Source organism: Sphaeramia orbicularis, chromosome 20, assembly GCF_902148855.1.
Source record: "Sphaeramia orbicularis chromosome 20, fSphaOr1.1, whole genome shotgun sequence".
In the NCBI taxonomy this organism is placed as follows: Eukaryota; Metazoa; Chordata; class Actinopteri; order Kurtiformes; family Apogonidae; genus Sphaeramia; species Sphaeramia orbicularis.
In genome coordinates, this window is record NC_043976.1 from 7,339,001 (window position 1) to 7,361,528 (window position 22,528).

Below are 22,528 nucleotides of genomic sequence, written 5' to 3' on the forward strand. Positions count from 1 at the left end.
ACCGTGGGAGACTGGTCAACTGCAGAGGTTTAGTTATATTACTGGGGCATTGTTTGGTGGTCCTGAGTGCACTGTCTATCCTGATCTAAAACCACTGGGATGTAAACACAACAAATTACTGGCACAGAATAATATTGTCAGTCAATAGCAATATAATGATAACTGAATCTACTGGCCTCAGGGATGGCTAAACCCTTTCACATGGGAGTAAGGACAATCACTGCTTGTCACTCCAAACCAACACAGTCCATTACATGTGCACTACACCAGGGTATATGGTGTATTTATGTGTATCTATAGATATACTGATGCACTTAAAGGTGAATCAACTTGTGTGATGAAGAGCAATGTTAACACTGTCTAATATGATAACAGTGATGTCTAAGATGCCTATGTTGCTAATAATGTAGTTTGGGGGCATTTCCGCAAAAGTCAAACACAGATGAAACCTTTACTCACCACATTCACAGTCTGGTTCAGCCTCTAGACAAGAATGTTAACCAATAAAGACCTAGTGTTTCTTTTGTAGCAGTTCCCAAATAAATTTTTCCCTCTGTTTAACTTTTCTTAAGTGATTTATCACCCTTTAATATAACATTATCCCCTGTGCATTATGTACTTTTCAGTGAACATCAGATATTTTCCAGTATTTCATTTACTGATTATGTAGATGGTCATAAAAGTAATTTAAAGGTTATTTTATCAAAATGGTGAAAACTGAGGGAAAAGTTACTTTTTTTTGGAAAATATATCATTAGCTGAACTTAAAATATGTGTCTACAACCACTGTCATTGATCCAACTGGCAAATCAATGTTGTGGGAGACAACAGTGTTTCCATGTTCACTACAGAACCTCTGAACGTCCAAATGGGTCACATCTGATGACCATGAAAAGACAACAGACTACAGAATTATTTCAGGTTTAGTGTGTCAGAAGTAATAGAACATTTTAGATCAGTAGATCATTTTTGGTTGCCAGTGGCTGTTTGGGTCTTTGAGGGTTAATATTGGTAGTTATACATTTGCAGGAAAGTGATTGGCTCACTTAAAAACACACAGCTGGCCCTATATCTTGAAACAAATTGCCAAAGATTTAATTGCAATAGTGGAAACTTAAGTCTGATGAGTGAGTAAATGAGTATCAGTTTAAGGCAGGTCAGAAGCACAGAACCCATTTCACTGCAGTTACCAGACAGCACGTACACAAAGCCCATATCGCAAACTGTTCAGCTTCCTCCTTTACTCTGAACAATAACACCCACACCACAACTTCTCTTTTTAGCAAAAGTGACGAATGCGAACTTCCACCAGCCTCCCAACTTTTGCTGGACTGTTTGATGATTTATTGGGGAAAAACACAAAGTTATTTGGAGTGTGAGATGAGAGTAGTGCTGCAGAAGGAGTGATATGGGAACTGGTGTGAGCCCTGGCTTAAATGTGTTATTCAGTGGACGGAGACATTTGCGGTTAAAAGCTGCCTGTAGGGAGCCACTGCTGAAAAACACATGATTATCTTGAAACAACTTACACACTCGCTTACTCGGATAAACACGGCACAATGTATGAGGTCAGAGTTGTTTATATGCAGAAAATCAAAGCATATCAGAGAAGCGTTCCCTCCATAATGCAGAGCAGAGCGGCGAAGCCAGAACAGAAGAACTCCTAAACGCAGCACTATGGAAACAAAACATTTATTACTGCTATGTCAGGAAAAGTGAATCTTTAGAAACAGATGGTACTATGATGTGCAGACACTGTTTTAGTTATGCCCCACTCTGATCAGCCATGCTTTGTTTTGAAAGCACATGAGGTTTTTATATGTAAGGCAGAGGACGACAAGTGGGAAAGAGAGGGTTTAGAAAACAGAACTTTTTTCGAAGTAGGTACATGGTGGAAATAACCTGATGTAATTGATCACCAGGGTGTCAAAGTGGATAACAAAACTCATCCTGTGACTGACAGTTATGTGGAAAATAACACTGAAACTGAAAATAATACCACTGTAGTTTGAGAAAGCAGTAGTTTTGGGAAATTACATCAGTCACATGTGACCAACAGGTTGAACGTGCATCACTTAAACATGACTTATTTATGACCACAGTTACTTTACTCATGCAAGGTTGTACTTCCCAGAGAATTAGCTAGGTTGTGAAGAACTACAAGCACATTATTTTCACACCTTAAACCAAGGAGGGAGAACTTCCCCAGTAAAAAAACAACAATAACTTCTTCTTTCTTGTATTTACTTTTTTCTTGCAGCAGCAAATGGAAGCAGTGAACTGCTTTAAAAGTTCGAACTTTCTTGACACCACAATAAGGTGCATGGAATGATGAAACATGCAGGCAACTGACAAAATTTAGCATCACATAGGGCGCCAAAGCCCTGATGGTGTGTTGAAAAGCATGATATTTCTCTTGCAACAATTGGGACACACATAATTCTATTTTAAACAACTTTAAAGACTCTGTAAGACTCCAAGTTGTGCTTCCAGACTCAAATGGAAGTGGAACTATTTTTTTTCTTGATACAGGATCCATGTCCAGGGTCCATGTGGGTCCAATTCAAAGCAACCCACTACAGGACTATACTTATTACTTTGTGTAGTCATCCTTTTTGCCTGTGAGCAGCAGTCTTTGCACTTGTTTGGTTGGACAGTAGCTGTGGCCACAAGCAGGTCAAAGTTTGCATGTGTTAACTTTTTTTAATAACCTTGCAAATGGAGTAAAGATGAAAATACAGAAGCTATTATGCCTGATTAAGGCCATCAAAGATAGAACATAAGCACAGAAGAATAGTATTAACAAACTAAATGTTCTCTCCTTTACATATTAAAATACTTAATCTCAGGGCACTATTTGAAAGGATAAAGCTCTTTAATATAATAAAAGTTGGTTTTGCCACTGATTTATAGCACTAGGTGTGTGGGATATACAACAACAGTGACAACAAACACATATTGTAGGTAAAAAAACAAAAAACAAAAACAAACAAAAGAGAAGTGAAACCCAGTCACTATAAAGAGTTGGGTTGTCACCAGTGCTGTGAATAGAGGGGGAACCCAGATATGAACTGAGGACCTCTTGATCTAAGTTAAATACTCAACCACTGAGCTATACCCCCTGACACTATACACCCACCAGGAAGACACCACAAGTCAGCTAGCTGTGGGTTTGATCACAGCTGCATGACTTAATGCCACATGACAAAGACAATTCAGGCCAGCAGGGTTTAGTTAGTGGGCAGGAAATCTAGCCTCTTATGTCAACCTGCTTCTGCTTTACTGAAGACCCTACAGAACAAACCAGTTCAAGGCTGTTTCTGTAGCTGACCAAGTGCTGACAAGTCCATGTAGGGGGTTCAAAATGAAAGAACCATTTTATTTTTGATGTAAATAATAATTTACTGTTAAAATCAATGTAAGGACATGATGAAAACAAAAACCTGCAACTGATCGAAGAAAAAAATTCCACAGAGCACAATGAATTTGGGGAGGTTTTTGGTGTGTGTGCGTGTTGCATGTGGGAATAAAGCATCTCAACAGATTTTAATTATTAATAGCTTCAGTCTGTTCCAAAACGGAGAAATTTACTCTCTTACCCAAATATTGCAGGTCTGGTCTAGTATACCAACATGTGGTTTCTAAACAGTTGTTTGGATAGCATAGGTGAAGCCTGCTGGGTAGTCACTGCACATTGTCAAATGAATTTGCCTGTAATGTTCAAATGAAAGGCAGAGACCACTCTGTAAAGAAAAAATAATAATCAGGCAGACTATGTGAAAATGTTTTGCTTTGATCAAAGCTGTGATTGTGAGCCAAAGTAAGTACTCTGAAAGTACTCATGTTTGCGGGGAGATGGGAATGCGGTAGGGGGAGTGTTCTGGGATTTCCACAGCACTTCGGGGTGGATTGTATCTTTTTAAATCTGATGAAAAACAGGACGCAGCAGATGACAGAGTTGCTGTGGCCAAGAAGATGCATCTATTTTAGATGCAAGTTACAGCCATTTTCAAAATTTATGAACACTCCATGCATGTTTATTATGCTATCTTATTTCCTGCTTGGATTTATAGCCGTGTATCTGGACAAAAGTGTATGTTATTTAACTTGAACTTTATGCCTATAAACAGGCACAATTAATTAACAAAACTTTCCCTTTTTTAGAGAAAATATATCTTACTGACTAAGCCTATTATTTAAATAATTAGACTTCTAAAAATAATCAGATTCATAGAAATCCATCATTTAATTTAATGGAGTAAAACGTTTCCTTTGTTCATCTGCCACTGACGTCATCTCTAAATTACTGACATTAACAGAATGAAAATACAGAACATGAGTAAACTAAAGGTAATGTGAATGAATACACTGCATGTGCATGTGTACACTGTTGTGGTCTTCTGCATGTATAATAATGAAACAATGAAACTGTATTGTTTGAATGCTTCCATGTTCTTTGCATTAGCATATATGTGTGCCTGCTTTAGATGTGTCTTGGCCACATGTGCTGCCTGCATGTGCCTGCACGGGCCTCTGAATGTTTCCCTCACATGTGCTTTGAAGCAGACAAACTTCACAGGTGGAAGACAATGAAACACAGGAATAGGAGAGGTTGGGAGCCTCTCAAAAAAGGGACTAATGAGGCGGGTGGAAGAGGAACTGAGGGTTGCTTGGAGGTCCACTGGGATGAGGATCCTGGAGACAAAGAGATGCTAAACACCCTTGTAAGCTTTGTGGACTGAAAGCACCGAGAGCAAAAGGCATTACCCTTGGCCAGTTGTGACCTTCTTCTGACCTGCCATACTCAATGTAAATGAACTACAGATTGATGAGACCGGGGGAAACCTAAATACAGATTTTGAAGTACATTTGTAGTTTAGGATATTCAGATAAGGGTGGGACAGTCATGACAAGAATATAGAAATGAAAAGATGAGACAAATATTAAACCAGTGTAAAACCTACGTATTTAATATGGAAAAAACAACCAAACCCGCCAACGCAATTCACACAGTTCAGAGTCTGATCCTTCTCTTTCTCAGTATGTTGAATATTCAATCCAGGTTAAATGGGGCTGCAGTGAGTTACCAAGTTAAACACAGCAGGTGTGCATATATCCGAAAAACAGATGGAGGTATAAAATCAATTTGTTCATAAATGATCATTACTGAAGCTGTGATTTAATTTATTTAATGACTGTTAATTCACTAAATGTGTTATTTGGCAACTAACATTAAATATTAAATGGTTGTTCACTAAGGGAGAAAAGATACCTTGAACATAAGAGTCTGGAAAAAAGAAGAAAAAAAATTACTACTTTTGATCTACATTTTGTATGTTTATGTGCACTTGCAAGTATTAGAATAAGAAAAGGTTTGTAGAGAGAGTTTTACATTCAAAAGGTGCCTTTTTGACAGTCTTTCATACACCATTGGTGGTTTTTTTCTGTGACTAATTTGAGCATCATTAATGTTTTTTTTTTTAACCATTGCTTATGTCATGAGTAGTTTCAGGCAGAATATGAATACTACATGGAATAAACAGCATTTTATTTTTTCATAGGGTTGATTCTGCCAAGCTTTCACTGCAGAAATATAGACATCAACCAATCATTTGTGTAAATGGGACCCCACACCAACAACAATGATAGAGCTGGACCTGCTGATTTCTTTCCACAGAATTAAGTACAAAACGCACAAATGATTAAGATAATATAGTGAAACACGATGTGGGAATCGATATTGTGAGGAATTTCTGTAAATTGAATGTCATGTGAATCAGATACAATTTACACCATGTGTGTCATTTCACCTGGACACTGGATGAACAGAGCATTCAGCGTCAGACACATAGACTGCAGAGGAAGCTCAAGGTGATGTTGAATTCATCACTGTTTCTATGGAATACTTTCAAAGCTTTTATTGAACAAGTGTCACAATTCCTGTAAACTCACGTCTCTGCTGATGTGACTGGTTTGATAGAAAATATTCTTAGGCACATTATTGGGTTTTTCATTGATAAAAAGCCTCAGTGTGTAAAAGTTTTCAATGTGAAATAGGGCTGTGCAATTAATCGAAATTCAATTACGATTTTGATTATTACATGCAATGATTACAAAAATTATGTAATCGAGAAAAAACGATTATTCATTTTGAGTTGTTTAATTCACGCGCACGCAAGCTACCATGAGCTGCTCTGCCCCGCCCCCCTCTAAGCTACAGCTGCCTGCTAGCCGGCAGGTCCACCCCAAGAGGAAAGTTGTACCTAGTGGTCTGGAAAAATAGCAGGAGAATCACAGCAGAAGTGCTTGGTAAACAAAAAAGGCAAGTCAAATTCAATTGTATGGAATCACTTTAGGTTTGATGAAGAGCAAAAACCCATTACGTGCAAAAAGTGTTTCGTAGTTGTGTCCGCACTGACCGGTAACACAGCAAACCTTTTTAACCATCTAAAGTTTAACCACCGCCACCTTTATGATTATCTTATGAAAAACTAAAACACATAAAAAAAACTCCGTCTACAACTTCGTCCGCAATGCAATCTTCAGTCTCCGAATCTCTTTACACTGCAACTCCCGTATTAACCTAACAGAAACCTCACGGCACGCCCCTGAATTTACTTTGTTTCATACTACATTGAACATACTTGAATTTATAATTTGCACTTTACGTTAGTTTTTTTTTAATTGCTCCAGTTCTATGGCAAGTCTAGAGCAGTTTAATTCCAGTGCACTATTTGTTTACAAAAGGAAACATACTTGAATTTACAGTATACTTATTTGCATTCAAAGATTTTTTTGTTTCGTACAAAAGTGAACATACTTTGTTTTAACGGTTAAAAGCTTTATTTATATTTAAAGAGTATATCTTACATTGTTTTGCAAGAAAAACATAAACAACTTTAAGGTTAACAAATAATCGTCTTTAATAATCGTGATTTCAATTATTGCTAAAATAATCAAGATTATTTTTTTTTCTATAATCGAGCAGCCCTAATGTGAAATTTAGGGTTTATTACAGTCGTGCATGCCTAGCCTATACCACCACCTTCTGCACAACCCTATTTGTTCCAAATGTCTTGAAGGTTTTTCTTTTTTTTTTCACTGTCAAGCAAAAGTCTCATCGCTACAATAGTCACTAGGCTGATGTTAATAAAATGATTTATCATAGCTCTATGTATACGTTAACATTATAGATAATCAAATGTTACGTTAAGAGTCCTGTGAAAGGTCAGAAGGGGGCCGATACCACATTTCGGACAGAGACAGGCAGACACATAAGTCTTTTAAATGTCACACAGATGACTGTCTCTGGTACCAGGATGACACAAACACAAGAGTCAGTGCAAATAAACTGTGGCTGCCTTCCCATGGTCCCCGGCCAGGGGTTATGTCAGTCACCGTTTGAGTCTGTTTCTACATGTCAGAAAGTGTAAATGACTTTGTTTCCCAATCAAGACCTCACGGCTCCTGTGTTGCTTTAAGTGTGACACAAGTGACCTGTAGAACCACTCTCAGTCCAGTTCAGGAAGTAATAAAGCAGTCAGCAAACTCACACACACACACACCCCCAGACATGCACACATAATTCTACAGCCATCCAGCTGTCTAGCTATAGCTTTATTGGGATCCAGGCAGAAGTAATAATAAAAACCGTATTGGTAGCACATTCCCAGTGCTGCTGAGTAGAGACTTTTACTACTCCAAGCACTTCACACTTCATTACCAAAATACTGTCTTCACCATTTAGCAGTGCCGGCCCTTGCAATAATTACCTCTAATAAGCCCTAGATGATATTATGACAGTATGAGTGTTTTTATGAATAATATTCCCCGTGACTATGAACTGAACACCCACTCCTCAACAGTTTAAAGACCCACCCTGGGCACTCCCTCTCTCTCCCACTACAAGCATGAGTATGATTAAGAGTTGACATAACTAATAGCCTCTCCTCTAACTCAGGTAAAGGAAGGCAGTTCAAAGTCTCACGAGGGTTGGTGGGTTTAAAAGTGCTTTCAGCGTGCTAATGATGAGCCTGCTGAAGCTCACTGTCCCGACTTCCGTAGAGCTGAGTGTGTACTCAACTCCAGTATGTGCAAGTAAAGCTACTCTGAGAGGTGTTATGCACAGATGAAGTGGCTGTGGATTATTGATGAAAAAGGGTCGAGTACATATATGACGAGGTGCAATGGCATAAATACATACAGGATCTAAAGCTCAGACTATAAATGTCGCATTATGTCTTCTATACCTCCACAAAAAAGTCCATTTGTGATCAGGAATTAGTACTTTTACTTCCACTGAAACTCCTTAACCTCAGCCCCTGACATGAGCAATTTAACAGAAAACACTGGGCATGTTCTAGATAATTCTTAGCTTTGATAAATTTTAGTTGGATAAGCGATAAGTAATATCCATGTTTGGTATGGATAGAGTAGATCATACAGCTTAGAAAGAGAAATAAAAATGTTCTTCTAAAACATATATCATCACTTTGTACTGAAGCCAAACATAAGACAAGGAAAATAAATTTAGGCCTACAGGTTGAATAGTGTTCTGTTTGTTAGCAATTCCATTGTCTGTAAAGATAAAAAAAAAAAAAAACTCAGTGAGGAATGGAGGATGTTTCAGTTCTGTAGTTTTGCTTTCATAACTATAGAAACCAATTTCACAGAGATGGTGGTGGGGATGGGGGGGGGGGGGCACACACAACAATGAAGAGGCCTTGTATTATAACATTATTATTTACTTACACATACAAATAAAAGGGATACCACAGGAGCTGGCACATGGGTGTGGTTTGTTTGTAATAGTTTGATAAAGTAGTTCACAATGGCTCTAAAAAGAAACTTACAGTGACAATAAATGTATTTACCACTCCTAACTTACCAAATACAAAATATGAATTCATGAAGTTAACTGAAAATCTTAAGTTTTATCTTATAAATTATAATAGTGCACCTAAACAAAAGCTGCCACAGTCAGATGCCTCCATAGAGCAGTACCTTCCGCTAAACAATGAAGTCTCAAGACAATACTGACTTCCCACACACTGTCCTTGTCAGAAGTAAAGCTACATATACTAGGTCTACTTTTCCAAATGTTATTTAATGCTCTATTTTATGCTGTGTGGTATATGGGGCTTTTGTGAAGGTTGACTGTCCAGCAAAGTCTCAGTAAGATTATTTGAACTTTAGCTTGACAGAGTATGAGAGGGATGACGTGAGACAGGTTCACCATTAGACGGGATCTATCAGCAGACACACACTGCCACTGTTATCACCTCTCTGATTCTTCCCATATCAAAGCCCCGAGATCTTACTGCATCACCTGCTCGCTGCTGAAGTGAGAGATTGAAGAGGTAGTTCTGGACCACAGAGAGTCTGGGTAGATGAGAAAGATAAGTATTAAGTGCCTAGCTTCAGACCTAGCTGCATGTGGTCCCAAACCTAAACCAAGTAGTTTTATCTGTAATGGGCAATTACTGACTTTGGACATTGCTCAGATCCACTGGGAGACTCAACACAGTGGTAGTCCACTTCATAAAAGTTAAACCTATGATGAAAAAAACAAGCCAGAGTCTGACTGAGTAAATAAAATGTTTGAGATTTACCACAACATTTAAAAGTCATGGTTATCTAAATAGTAGCCAACAAAGATTGTGTGCATTTATACTGTGTCAGTGTGCATCACCCTCACTTAGGTGACTTTTATTTAGCCTTGTCCAGCAGCAGGGAGTCTCTTCAGTGACAGACCACTAAGCCAAATTGATTAGATCAATGCTTTCCTCATGGAAAGGTGTCCTCCTCCCCCCCCCCCACCACCACCACCACAGGCAATCTCTGTAATGGCCTCCCAGCAACCCTGTCACTGGAGAGTTTCAGAGAGCAGTACGTTCAAGGACCTGAGGACCAGGAAAAGACAATTTGACACCACACCGGTCTTCATGGAGATCCAGAAAAAAGCACCAGAATTCCAGTTACAATAGAGGGAACTACTATTTTAAAATGATCAACTCCAGAGATGACCTGTTTTGTTACCACAAACACTGTGATCTTCCGAGGTATTTTAAAGCCATTAATTTCAGTGTCATTTCAATGCTTGAAGTCAGCTTCTGTTGTGGTTGTAAATATCAGAAAGGTTGAGAAAAAAAAAAAGATTACACATTCAAGGATCAAGTGCATGAACGTAGACATTCATGAAAGTCAAGTTCAAGAATGACTGACTGTTCAGTGATGAAACTGTGGACTGACAAAGCACGATGTTATTATAATCTAGATTATTGAGAGAATAGGTTCAACATTATGGATCTTGTAGGTTTATTGTGTATATTTTATAACTATATATTTTCCCTTTCTGTTCACTTGACCTTCATCTAAGAAAGTCTCCATAATCATGAGAAAGCAAAATTACAATAGCTGCTCAAGCAAACCACTGATTCTGGTGGAATTAGATCAAGTAATGTGGGGCAGGAGATGCAGCAACTACAGATGAACTTGAGCTGCAAATGTGAACTTAAGTTGTAAATTTGTATTTGCTGGGGCCAACAAGATGCAAAGAAACAACTCATACAGCTTCTATTGTTGTTGATAAGGTGCAATTTAGGGTAAATGCCCTCATATCCCTATGTTCTGTACATCCACACAAATACACATAATGTTGAGTTCTGAAAAATCTTCATTTGGGAAGGTGTTTTGCAAAACACCAGATGCATGTGGAGGACAAAACAACAAAAAATGTTCTGTAAAAAATCTATATTAAGGTAGACGGGAATTCACTGACCATAATATCTAACCCCTCTCTATATTCTTATTTTATTATCATGGCTGATTTTGGGGTCCCAAATGTTGTATATTACATGAGTATAAGAGTATACATTCTCATTCACTCATACACTGTAGTGCTATGTGCTGTGTACTAACTAATATTTAAATGCATTCTTTCTAGCCTTAAACACATACCAAATAGTTGTGGACTTGTTGCACTTTGTCTGTCACCCAAGAGCATTTAGAGCTGCATCTGTTTAAACATGGCAAAACTGAGAAATGACTCTCTAACTGCTAACAATATAACCCCCGAGCTGAATGAATGGACTTCAGTAAAAATCCTTGAGAAACAAAGAACAGAGCATTCAATTTCAAAGCTACAAGCATCATTAAGATCCTGTGTTAATTTAAAGTTTGAGACATTTTCTTTTACTTCTGTAAGATTAGAATTTAGCAGTGAGTAGAGGCAGAGGCAGCTCCAGCGTCCGTATAATTACGGGAAAATTACATTCATTATTGTAATTTACATCTCATCTCCAATCCAATTATTAGCAGTTTGACCTGCACGGCACATGTTAGCATGGAAATCTAAAATGGGTTCCCAAGGCAGAGTTGAGGGAGGGGTGGAGGACAGACAGAAAGCGAAAGGGAGAGTTTGGGACTTTGGGAGTTGTAGGAGGGGGAAAAACAATCAATATGGCACTAAAAGATGATGATTTTAAATAGCCATAATTCTCTGCCTCAGAGCACAGCTGCCAAGGGCGCCGCTGCTACACTTTGATGTCTGATATGCAATATTGCTGCCAGTAATTTGCTCATCTGCATCTCTAGAGGGGCCATTCCCTGTCTGTCTTGTTCATCCGCCTGACTGTGTGCATGTGTTGCCAGTCTGTCTGTCTGACTCCTTACCTCCTGAAAGTCTTATTCTCAACGCACATATATAACTTTTGAGGTAGTTTCACAAAGGAGATTGAAAGTGTTAAGTGTTGAGTCCTCTAAGGAATGAACATGCATACAAAGGTGGCAAACTACCACATAAAAAGCACTCTCAATGGCCAGAGCTGTTTGATCAACTGAGTCATCATTGCAGTTGTCTGCCTATCCTCCCTATGTTCTTCACTGTCATTATTGCTAACAAATGCTATATATACCAGTCAACACTAAAGACACTGTGTGTGGGAAGCAATCAGTTCTTCAATGCACCAGTCTTGTTATTACATGTGTTGAATTCACAAGGTACAATTTACAGGGCATAAGAGTGACAGGCTCAGATGTGTCAGTATGAGCGCTAGAACAGCTTGCATAAGCTCTCCATTGATGCATCAGCACAAGTTGCCGTGACAACATAAGGATGCAGCCTGAAATATCCATAAGATTTATTCAAGGTCCAATACAGGCTAAGAAGAAAGCATTTCTTTACTTCTAATTTCAATGTCTGGTGGTTTTTTGTATCCTCATAGTGAGTGATGGTCAGAGGTCAGGATCAGTTAAAAATAAAGACCCTCCAGCGGTATGACTGATGTCTCACAAAACAACTTCTAGGTTCTGAATGTGTTCTTGCTGACAGCAGGTTAGAGGGCTTCACACTCTTTCAGATTGGAACAATACCATTCTCAGTTAAAAAAAAAAAAAAAAAAAAACATCCATAAACCATTCCAGGCAGGTTGGATGTGAACAATACTCTAGTCCAAGTATGGTCCACAAATAAAACATTTCTTAAACTTCTAATTTCAGTGGCTGGTGATTTCCTGTAGCCTCACACTGAGTGATGGGTAGAGGTCAGGACCAGTTAAAGTCCAGAACCTAGAATAGTATGACAGTACTTGATATGTCTCAGAAAGCAGCTCTAAGCTTCACACATGGGTAAACTAAGTTGACAGCAGGTCAGACAACTTCAAACAAACCTACTTTTCACACTCTGCCACCTGTTTATGTTCAAATGTCCAGAAATCAGTCCATTCAGGTTGGACCAGCCCTTCTGTTAGTCTAATGTCCAAAGTTCTAATGTTCATTCGTGTGTGGGGGTGGAGGGGTCCCATGGGGTTGTGGTCCATGCCCATACGTGAGGCCTGGTTTTGAATGTCTTAGATTTTCTTTGAAGTTCAAGACAGGCTCTGCATCCGCTCACTGGTTCCACTTCAGGGGACTTGAATATATGGACATGAATAACACCCGAGTCAGTGACTTGCCAGCGCCATTTTACCTGCGCGTGTGTGTGTGTGTGTGTGCGTATGTGCGTGTGTGCATGTCCACCTTGCTCTGCTATGTGTGCTCTTGCTCATGCATGACTGAGTATCCGAGTGTGTCTCAATTCCTTCCGTTGGCTTCTACCTGTCTGTCTAAGTCAGTACACTGCTATTCCCTGGATACATTGCATATCTTGACAGACACTCAACTCCATGCAATACACCTGAAGCATGTCAAGTGAAACTGACTCTAGATCCTGTTGAAGAAAATACAGTTGATACACTTTTTTTCTATTTGTATAGTTTGGAAAAAGTTTACTCCATTCTATATTGTTCATGGTATTTTAGTCTAGCTGGCACCAACACATGAAATCCGTGGATACACAAAGTGTATACATTACTGAACAGGCTTACTATACTATAATATGCTAAACTATCTTACCAAGTCATATTTTTGCCAATAAGTGTTGTGAATCATGTATTCTGGTATTTTCACAGATGCAAATGAGCATATAGGGTTTACATGCTTTTTTATACTTTATGTTTGCTTCAGCATTCAAGACAAACCTTTAAACTCTTGCATACTGTATTTCGTGCGTAAACACATTTCCATTGGTGGGTTATCCTTATGTAATCGTGTATTTTTTTTTTCTTTCTACTGTAATTGTATTTTTGGACTGTGTTCACACCTCTCCATTCCTTCCTGGAAACATTAAGTGAGGTGATATGCAGTATACTAACTTATGAGGCATGTATTTCTTTTTGTTGACAATATCTCGGCAATAATGTAAAAAGTTAAAAGTGGCCGTCATTTATTTTTTCCATCTGTCTGTAATTGGTTGTATCATTGAACTCACTGGATCGCAAGGCGGATGGGGTGACCTCAATCTCACTGTTGACCTGGTAGGGCTGAAAGGCCGATGCTGAACTCATCTCACTGGCGAAGGGTTCTGGGCTCTGTGTACCTGTGGAGCTGGCACTGGTGCCATCCCCTCCATTGTGTGGATCCTGCTCTTCATACACTGCTACCAGCTGAAAAGAGACAGAAAAACAAGTCAGTTCATGGGCATTTTCTTTTGAGGCAACAGAAAGGAAGAAAAAAATTGAAGTTATTATATTTCTTGTAAGGCACATACAAACATTTTCTGTGTTTTGTTTTTCTCTCGTCTCATCTTAAAAACATCTGTATCCCTGCAGCAGCAAGCATTCGGGTTGCCAGGTTTGGCTCCCACAGCAAGCAACTGCTCAAGCCCAACAAAGGTGATACGTTGCCACATTTTCCTGGCCAGACAAGGAGACCTCCCCACAGCATCCTTTAATTATCAGTCTAACACACACTGCTCATCACTTGAACATTTAACAAGAGAGAGATGGCAGCATGGGGTATAGTGCGAAAGTGACACCAGTTTCCTCTTTGAATAAGATAAAGAAAATTAGATTAACCAATGCTGAGTGACTACATGTGAGATGAGGTTTTTTTTTCTCCGCAACAATGGACTCAGATGCTCAGAAAGACAGCTAGAGAGAGAAAATGAGACACTAATTAAAGCATTCAAGCAAAAGTGGTAGAGTGCAGGTACAGTGGCAGTGCCAAGAGGCTTTCACTGCCAGCACAACCTGTTCCTAAACCTCTCACAAGCGGATTAACCTCCTATTCCATACAGAGTAACCATACATCAGCCACCCGATACACACCATGTCATACAGAGTAATAGTATGTATTTTAAGGACTTGAGATTCCTTCTATTTTGTGTTCCTTGCAAATCTTTGTAATAGAGGGGCATGGATGCTGAGAGAGCAATCAACAAAGAAAGTATTAGCTGCTGTTGGGAGCAAACAGCTTATGTGTAACCTCCACTGTATTTGTCTGAAGGTAAAAATAGCACAAGTGTTTTTCCATGTATTTGCTGTTTTTCATCACCCCAATACAGGGAAATCTGCATATAAACAAGTTTAGAAGCCCCCGCTCTTCTTTTTGATTTAATTCATATGCAGAGGATGGCGCTTAAGTGTGTATGTGTTTGTGTATCTGCTTCTGAATTTATGCCTTTCTCTCAGTATGCCCATGTGCTTTACTGTTGCCGTAATTCACAGCGACGTCTCTCATGCTGGCTTTTCACAATTAAAGCAGACTGCGGTTGTTGTTGTTTTTGGTTTTTTTCCCTACGATGTTTCCCTGCATCCTGATGTTGCCTTTGAGACATACTCTATCAGTGAAGGCTGCGCCCATTTCACTCTAATCACACTCTATTCGGATCTTGAAATTACATTCCTCAGGTTGTAAGGGTTTATCACAAATTTGCTCAGCACACCAGAGAAGCAACGAGAGAGGAAAGAGATCTGGTGCTACAAAATAACAAGGCCTCGTATTAGGAATGAGGCAATTTTAAGTGAAGGATTTGCTGAAATTGTATTGTACTTAATGATAAATATGTAAATTCATGTTGCTAATACACAAAAGGATATTTTAGTGTTTTTAGGGAAAACAGTATCCAAATCCAGTGTTGCCTGTTGAAACGATCATTTATTTCATGCAAGGGTAATGTGTGATATTTTTATATCACAGTATCTGGTTGATTTACATACTATGTTTTCTACTTGTTTGAAGGATAAAAATTTTTGTGGTGTGAAGACATGAAAATGCAGAGGAGTCTGTGATCAAAAGAATGAATGCATGTCACCACAGTTCTTTACACTGCCCAGTGTATGTGCAAGCCAATGTATCATTACCGAAATACTAATCAGGCCTCCCATTCATGTGTTGCCGGGAGTATTTAGCAACCTGAAAAGCCCACTGCCTGCCAGCCATCCATTTACAGAAGTGGCTTGTGCTGCTGCTAGTGTTGTGGCAAAGCAAGATTCATTTTTAAATACATTCCAAATCCCTCTAATTAGGTCCACTTTGCTATGCTTTACCTCCTTTTATCAGACACTCCAGAGCACTCTTTGGATATCTGACATGCACCGCTAAATTCATCCACACACCCTCTTCGTCATAATGAAATGGCCCTTTGTTTATTCTGCTGTCATTATTTATGGGCTTTTGAAAGTGCCATTTTTAAACCCTAAACCCTCCAAAAAAACATGAAATGGTCTCCTTCTCCAGAAAACTCAAGGTTTCTTTGGTAAGGTGAAGGCTGAGACATGAGCCAATCTGTTAGAACAACAGTTTCAAAGTAACCGACAATTTATGAGCTGATCATTCCATTTTCTTTTTGGCTTTAAAAGTTGGATGACTAAGAATAATGAGACCGTCTCTCCACATACCTATGCTTTATATACAGGGTTATACTCCAGTTATTTCCTAATCCTCAAATAGGATGGGAGTCTGCAGCATGTCCTAGACCTCTAGGGATTAGACCGAAGTTTGAGATGTTGACAGTTCCCAGTGTGAAGCAGTTGATCCAGAAAGATAATTCAGAAGTCTGAGCCCTCCTCATTACAGAGGCCAGGCATCATGTGAAGGTGTGAGGGGTCAGTGAGATCCCAAAGGGGGGGGAAATAATACAAAGATCTTTTCCTTATAGGTGGACCTTGACAACTGCCTGTGACCCTCCCAGATGGGAAACTGAAAGTAGGCATCCTTCAGCTCTATGGAGGCAGACCGAGCGCCTGGCTCCACTTCACCAGAAACCAGTCAAGGCCCCGGAGGTCTATGATGGGCCTGAGACTCTGATCAGTTATGTCTTCCTATCCAGAGGAAATAGTGAAAATAAAACTCTGTGCATAGGGGTTCCATAGGTGGGTTGAGAACTACTTTCTTTTTTAAGTCAGAGGACACACTTTGTAATTTGATTCTGCTCTTTCTTTCACTTACAGACTGACTTTCTGTTTCTCATTCTCCATTAATTCTTTATCAATAGAAGTGTATATATAAGTACTGGTTCTATTACTCCCCAGGACAGTAACAGAAAGTACTTTGAACTCATATCATGATATAAGCAACGAGGGGGGGGGGGGGGAGGGCACAATTCATTTAATTTCTGTTGTTGATGCATATCAAATTACAATCAGTCTACACAACATCATTACCCGTACTGAAAAAGCTGTGTTTATCTATTAAGACAATCTACAGTGCTGAAATATTTCCACAAATGCCAACTTTTCTTGATGCCAGTTGACTAAGCCAAGTCCAAAATAATAATGGAATTATAATGGAAAAGGAGTTAGAAGCTGCACCTCCTTGCATAATTTACACTCGTATCATCACTTCACCTTTGGAGAGTGAATTAAGAAGAAGTATAGGATTCCATTTTGAGAAGTACCCCCTTAACATTCTCCCTGTCTCCCTTTTGTCCATGTTTCCACCATCTCCCTGTCCTCTCTCTATTTTAATGTATGGAGTAGAGGGCACTTTTGGCCAGAGGGAAAACTGATGCAATTCTTACTTTTGACGGGACAGAACAGTAATGCAGCAAAAGCCATCACACAAACGCTCTCCCTCCATCTGGGAATTGGTCACAGCTACTTTAGAACTGAGACGATTTCACGTTTAATTTTTTTTTCCTCACATTCCCCCCGTGGCTGCTCTACAGCGAGCGTCGAGTTGTATTCAGAAGTTTTTCAAAAGGAGGAAGAAGTTTTTAGTGATGCACAGACGGCAACAGCATGGCTAATTGTCAAGTGGCGTGACAGCTGAGGCTGTGGATTCAGAGCAGATAGAAGGGAGGGAGGCTGCAAAAGAGAATTTAAAACCCATAAAATACAACATGCTATAGCCTACAATAAAACACAAAGTTATACCAAAACCAAAGGTAGGAAAAAAGGAGAGTGAGAGGAAAGGCAAACACATGACAGGGTGTGAGCTGAAGAAATGTTCCAGTTCCCGGTCTCAGGATAAACTCTGGAGCGATTTGAAAAACCTATTTAGCTTCTACCTGCTTCAGTTGAAGCGAGAAAAAGAGAAGAACTGACTGAGTCTTATTTCATGGGCCTCTCTCTCCAGTAGGGAGCTACAACACTGCTGCTGCCTTAAGCCCCTGGAGCAAGGCTGACACTCATCCACTCTCAGCCGGTTCCACCGACTGTCACAGCAGCTGCCAATCAACTGATATCTACCTGGAAGCCTGAGGGCTGCTGGAAAGAGGCAAGAGCAGAGGATGGAGGGAGCTGATGATGAAGGGCTTCAGACGAGGTGGAGGAGAGGAGAGGAGAAGCAAAAGGAAAGAGAGAAAGTCAAATGAGGCCTGGCATTCTCTGCAGCAGGTACTGACTGTATTTGGGATTCAGCATTTCCATATCTGTAACAGTGAGAGCGTGGAGACAGGGCACTGAAAAACAGAATCTCAGGGATGTCTTTCATGTTGGCCTTCTTTGATCTCCTTCCGGTTTTTGGCAGCAAGGGTGGGGTAGAAGAAGAGATGGAGAGCGGAAGCAACTGAGGAGAGGATGAGGAGCTGTTTTGACAACCCCTCTTCATTTTTTTTTCTTCTCCTCCACCAAACACATCCTCCATCTCTAGAACCTCTGATCTGCCAGGAAGTCCAGGCGTTAGAATTGGCACCAGTACAAAACAAGCATATAAAGCATTTCCTCGGAGATGCTCAGACGACACAAGACAACAGAGGTTATTAGTAGTCATGGGCAACGCTGGCAGTGCCACCAGAGACATGTAATACCTCCACTACGATGCTCTGACGCTAATCCATATCTGCCACTGTGGCTTTTTCACAGCCGAGTGGAAAGGACAGCTGACATGAGTCAACCCGCGGGAAACCTGTCCGCTCAATCTACCCCTTCAATTAAAGAGCACATCAAAAGTCTTGCCAGACTGCGTCCTGCTGTGAATATTTATTACTGCACAAAAAGTCACCCTTTGGAGGCAAGATTAATATTTATTCATTTGTCTGTCACTGCTTTTTTCTTTTTCTTCTTCAGTGTGACTTAGGCTGAACCCCAATTCACCCCTTGGCCCTCCCCCTTACCCCTACCCCTCCGTTTTGTGTGTACACGTGAAGGGGTAGTGTTGTCCCGATTCTTGATTAGAAGGAGGGGAAGAGCTAAGGCGGAGGACTGTATAGCCCTCGAAACGGAGATTTTCCAGGACCACACTACAAACGAAGGGGTAGGAGAAATTTCCCATAGTTCTGTTTGAATCATTGGCAAGATGGAGGTAAACACAGCCAAAAAGTGCAGCAGTGTGATGAAAGAAACACATAAATGTATGTATTTTCTTCGTAAACAACTTAATCATTTGATCGATAATTTAATGCCGCTTTAATGTGTTATGGATCGCATTTCTGCAGTTTATAGTTGATAGCCGCAAAAAGACGCCCAAAGCCCATGCAACAGAGATGGTTACAGCTACTGATGGCATGGGGAATACTTTCGGAAACAAAGTTTTCGCATCTGTTAATAGCAGCATCGATAACTGCTGATGATATAACAGGTTGCGAAGGGTTGTCTCATTTCATTGGGGAATTTTCAACCCCTACCACTTGCAGCTCCGTTTCAAGGGGTAGTGTCAAGTGCAAGGGCCAAGGCGTAGGGGGGAGGGCTAAAGGGTGAATTGGGACTGGGCCTAAGAAGCAGTGAGTATAACTTAGAGAAGGTGGAAGAACTGAATTTGTTGAATTTACTTACCTTTTTTGTTCTGTTCTTAACATTTTCATCTTACTTTTGTATTCAGATGACAGAATCAGGGAATGGCACTGTAACTAATATTACTAATGAAGAGTGTAATAGCTGAATAAGTTTTGCATAAACTGTCTATTCCAGAAAATTCACATACACACTCACAGACTCCACACAAAAAACAGTCCAGGTTTCATATCTCCTCCCCATCATTTATCATGATTTTATTGCAAGGGCACAAGGTGCAAAGTTATTACAGATACAGTCGTGCTGGAAACTGTGAAAGCCACTTGCTCCACCAGAATTGCCATGGACTTCAAACTTGTTGAGTAATGGCCACGAGGCAACATCCCTCATCTTCACATCAACCATCTTCCCATCCATCGGTCCATTCATCTCCTTCAAAACAGTCATGGATGCTTAATACATCCATCAAACAGTAGGAATTCTGATGCTCAAGGCACTTTCATACCTAACCTCATCTCATTGAGACTTTGGGAAATCCCAGCTAGATCCAAATCTCCTGACCAAACACCCCATAATCAAATGAAAAGGTGTTTTCTTGAACTGAACCAAGGTATGGGTTCTCTATAAGGAGACAGAGGTCATGTTCAGTAGATACATTTGGATATGTGATGCAAAGTTTAATGCTGTTAGAAAATGTGACACCAAAATAAACCAGATCAAAAGTGTAAATGTGAGAAAAACATTAACCTTGGGTCAGACCTTTGGGTGTGAAAAGACCTTTAATCTTTAAAAGCTTCAATTCAACCTCTATGTAACACACATTCACTATGTAATGACATAATCTTAACCTTCCTGTGACTTTATGAAACATCAAGATGGACAAACTAGCCTCCTCTGACTTTTCAATATTTTATCCTTTCCTCCCGACCATTATTTCTCACCCGCCGACAGCTGAACAAACCAACAAAGTGCTTATTCCTGTATTTTTCCTGTTCATTAAGACCATCAAATATTCAAAGAATAGGTCTTAGGCACTCTGGCCTGCCATCACTAGCATTCCACACAAGCCTCAAATGGAACCCCACAGTGCTTCAGAAGCATATGCATATTTCAAGCGCTGTCACAAGAGTTTGATTCAAGGGAAGAGCGCCCTTAAGGTTTGCTAAGGCAGGACCTGAAATGATGACACACACTGCAAAGCAAATGTAATGTATAAAGATGCTGCGACACATGGAAAACATCCACCTATTTATAAAGAGGGAATCTGAGAGGGGGTGTGTGTGTATACGCAACAGAGCAAAGAGATGACAGGTTTAAAGAAATATAATCCCCAAACAAGCAAACGCAAGTCCCAAGATTGGTTTACGGTGCTGTTCTCGCTAAAACATTAAGTCATCATTTCTTTTACTTTTTAAAGCTTGTATGGTAAATTCACAGCCGGAAGAAACACAAGGTGGGAGGGGTGTTAAAAGAAAGAATAGAAGAAGTACTAAGAAAATATACAGAGCAAGCAAAGTTTAACCAGATTAAGAGTCATCCCTTTTTGAATCCACTCAGCCAAGTATGCGTCCCTGTCTTTGAAGTTTTCCCTGAGCATTGGGGGAAATGAATTCACACATATTACAGCGCCCTGTGCGAGTGCTCCCTATGCACTGCTGACAGAAGGAAAAATTCTTACTACACCCCCATCATGTTTTGTTGTGTAGATTTACTTTAAACCTGTGGTCATAAATACAATTCAAACTTACAATTCAAGCCCAGGATAATAAATAACTATTTTTCTTTTTTGAACACATACAACAGACCTTCAATGTTTGCAACTTTGAAACACAAAGCAAAAAGTGTCCTATGACCCTGAGGGCTAAAAATTACCAACGTAATCGAAATTAATGAAAACTAACTGAAGACATGAGACAATGCTACAATATTAGAACAAATGTTTGAGAGCAAATGTATTCATTATTTGCATAGCCTATTTTATCCTACAAATCTGGGACACAACTTCCATAAATTAAATCCAAAATATTTCTTCAAGTCAGTGCATTTGCTGTTGATGTGAAGGGCATAGTCTTCAAAGAACCAAGAACATTCTGTTCCCTCTACAGATTGCATCCTCTAATGATTTGTTTGTGATATACTTTATTGATTTTCTTGCCACCTTTGCTGTTGGACTTACCTTCAGGTGTTACACCCTAAAACTAGTCTCAAAGAAATCTAATCAATGCAATGAACCTCGTGCCTCAGTCTTCATCCAGCCCACCCCCACCACACTGCAGTCCCAATCTCATAATGCCTTTCCTCCCCAGCCCTGATTCACATGCAAAACAACAACCAGACAGTCTGTCTAGAGGCCGCTCTTGCAAATACACGCAAAGATATGAGTACGTGAGTGTGCCCACCCATCCGCACACACATAAACTGCAGATAGGCACAAAAAGCTCAAAAAGTCAGAGTTTGTGTATTGGTATTCCTCTCCGAAAGTGATGGCATTAGAAAAACCCATATTCTAACAGTGCCTTTCAGAGGGAAGTGCCCTTCAATCTTTCATTGGTTATGCACAAAGCCAGGAGAGAGTAATTAAAAACTCCACATCCAGGGACCTCGGCACAGAGAGAGAGAGAGGGCCAGAAGAAAAAAGGAAAAGCTTCAAACATTTCAGGCCTCCCTGGTGAAAAGGAATGGAGGGGATGAGGAGCAAGCAGTTGAGTAGAGCCGACAAAAATGAAGAGCGGTATTCTTGACAAAGCTGTACGTCCTCTGTAGTCAAAGCGGATGAAAATCAGGTATTTCATACCTTTAACAAGGCTAGGGCTATTTCAAGTTTTAAGTCTGTCTTTTCATACTAAGTGGACGTAATTGCTTTGGTAATATGTGCAGAGCAGACAAAAGGCCCTTTCAATTTGAAGATGACACCAAGAAATTACACTGATATGTTAAAGAACAAATAAAACAAATTTGTTAACATCTGGTAGCTGACCTTGATATACAAATGTACTTCATCTGCTTGAAAATGTGTACATTTACTTGTGTAGACTGAA

The 22,528-nt window shown here is 39.8% G+C and overlaps 1 protein-coding gene across 2 annotated transcripts in view; it reads right to left on the reverse strand.

The window, feature by feature from the left end:
- pard3aa (par-3 family cell polarity regulator alpha, a) overlaps positions 1 to 22,528 on the reverse strand; it is a 426,578-nt gene that overhangs the window by 283,043 nt on the left and 121,007 nt on the right. For both annotated transcript variants that reach the window (XM_030123467.1, XM_030123466.1), the window contains exon 3: positions 13,808 to 13,982. In XM_030123467.1, coding sequence (XP_029979327.1) covers positions 13,808 to 13,982 — 175 coding nt within the window. The remainder of the gene's footprint in view (positions 1 to 13,807; positions 13,983 to 22,528) is intronic.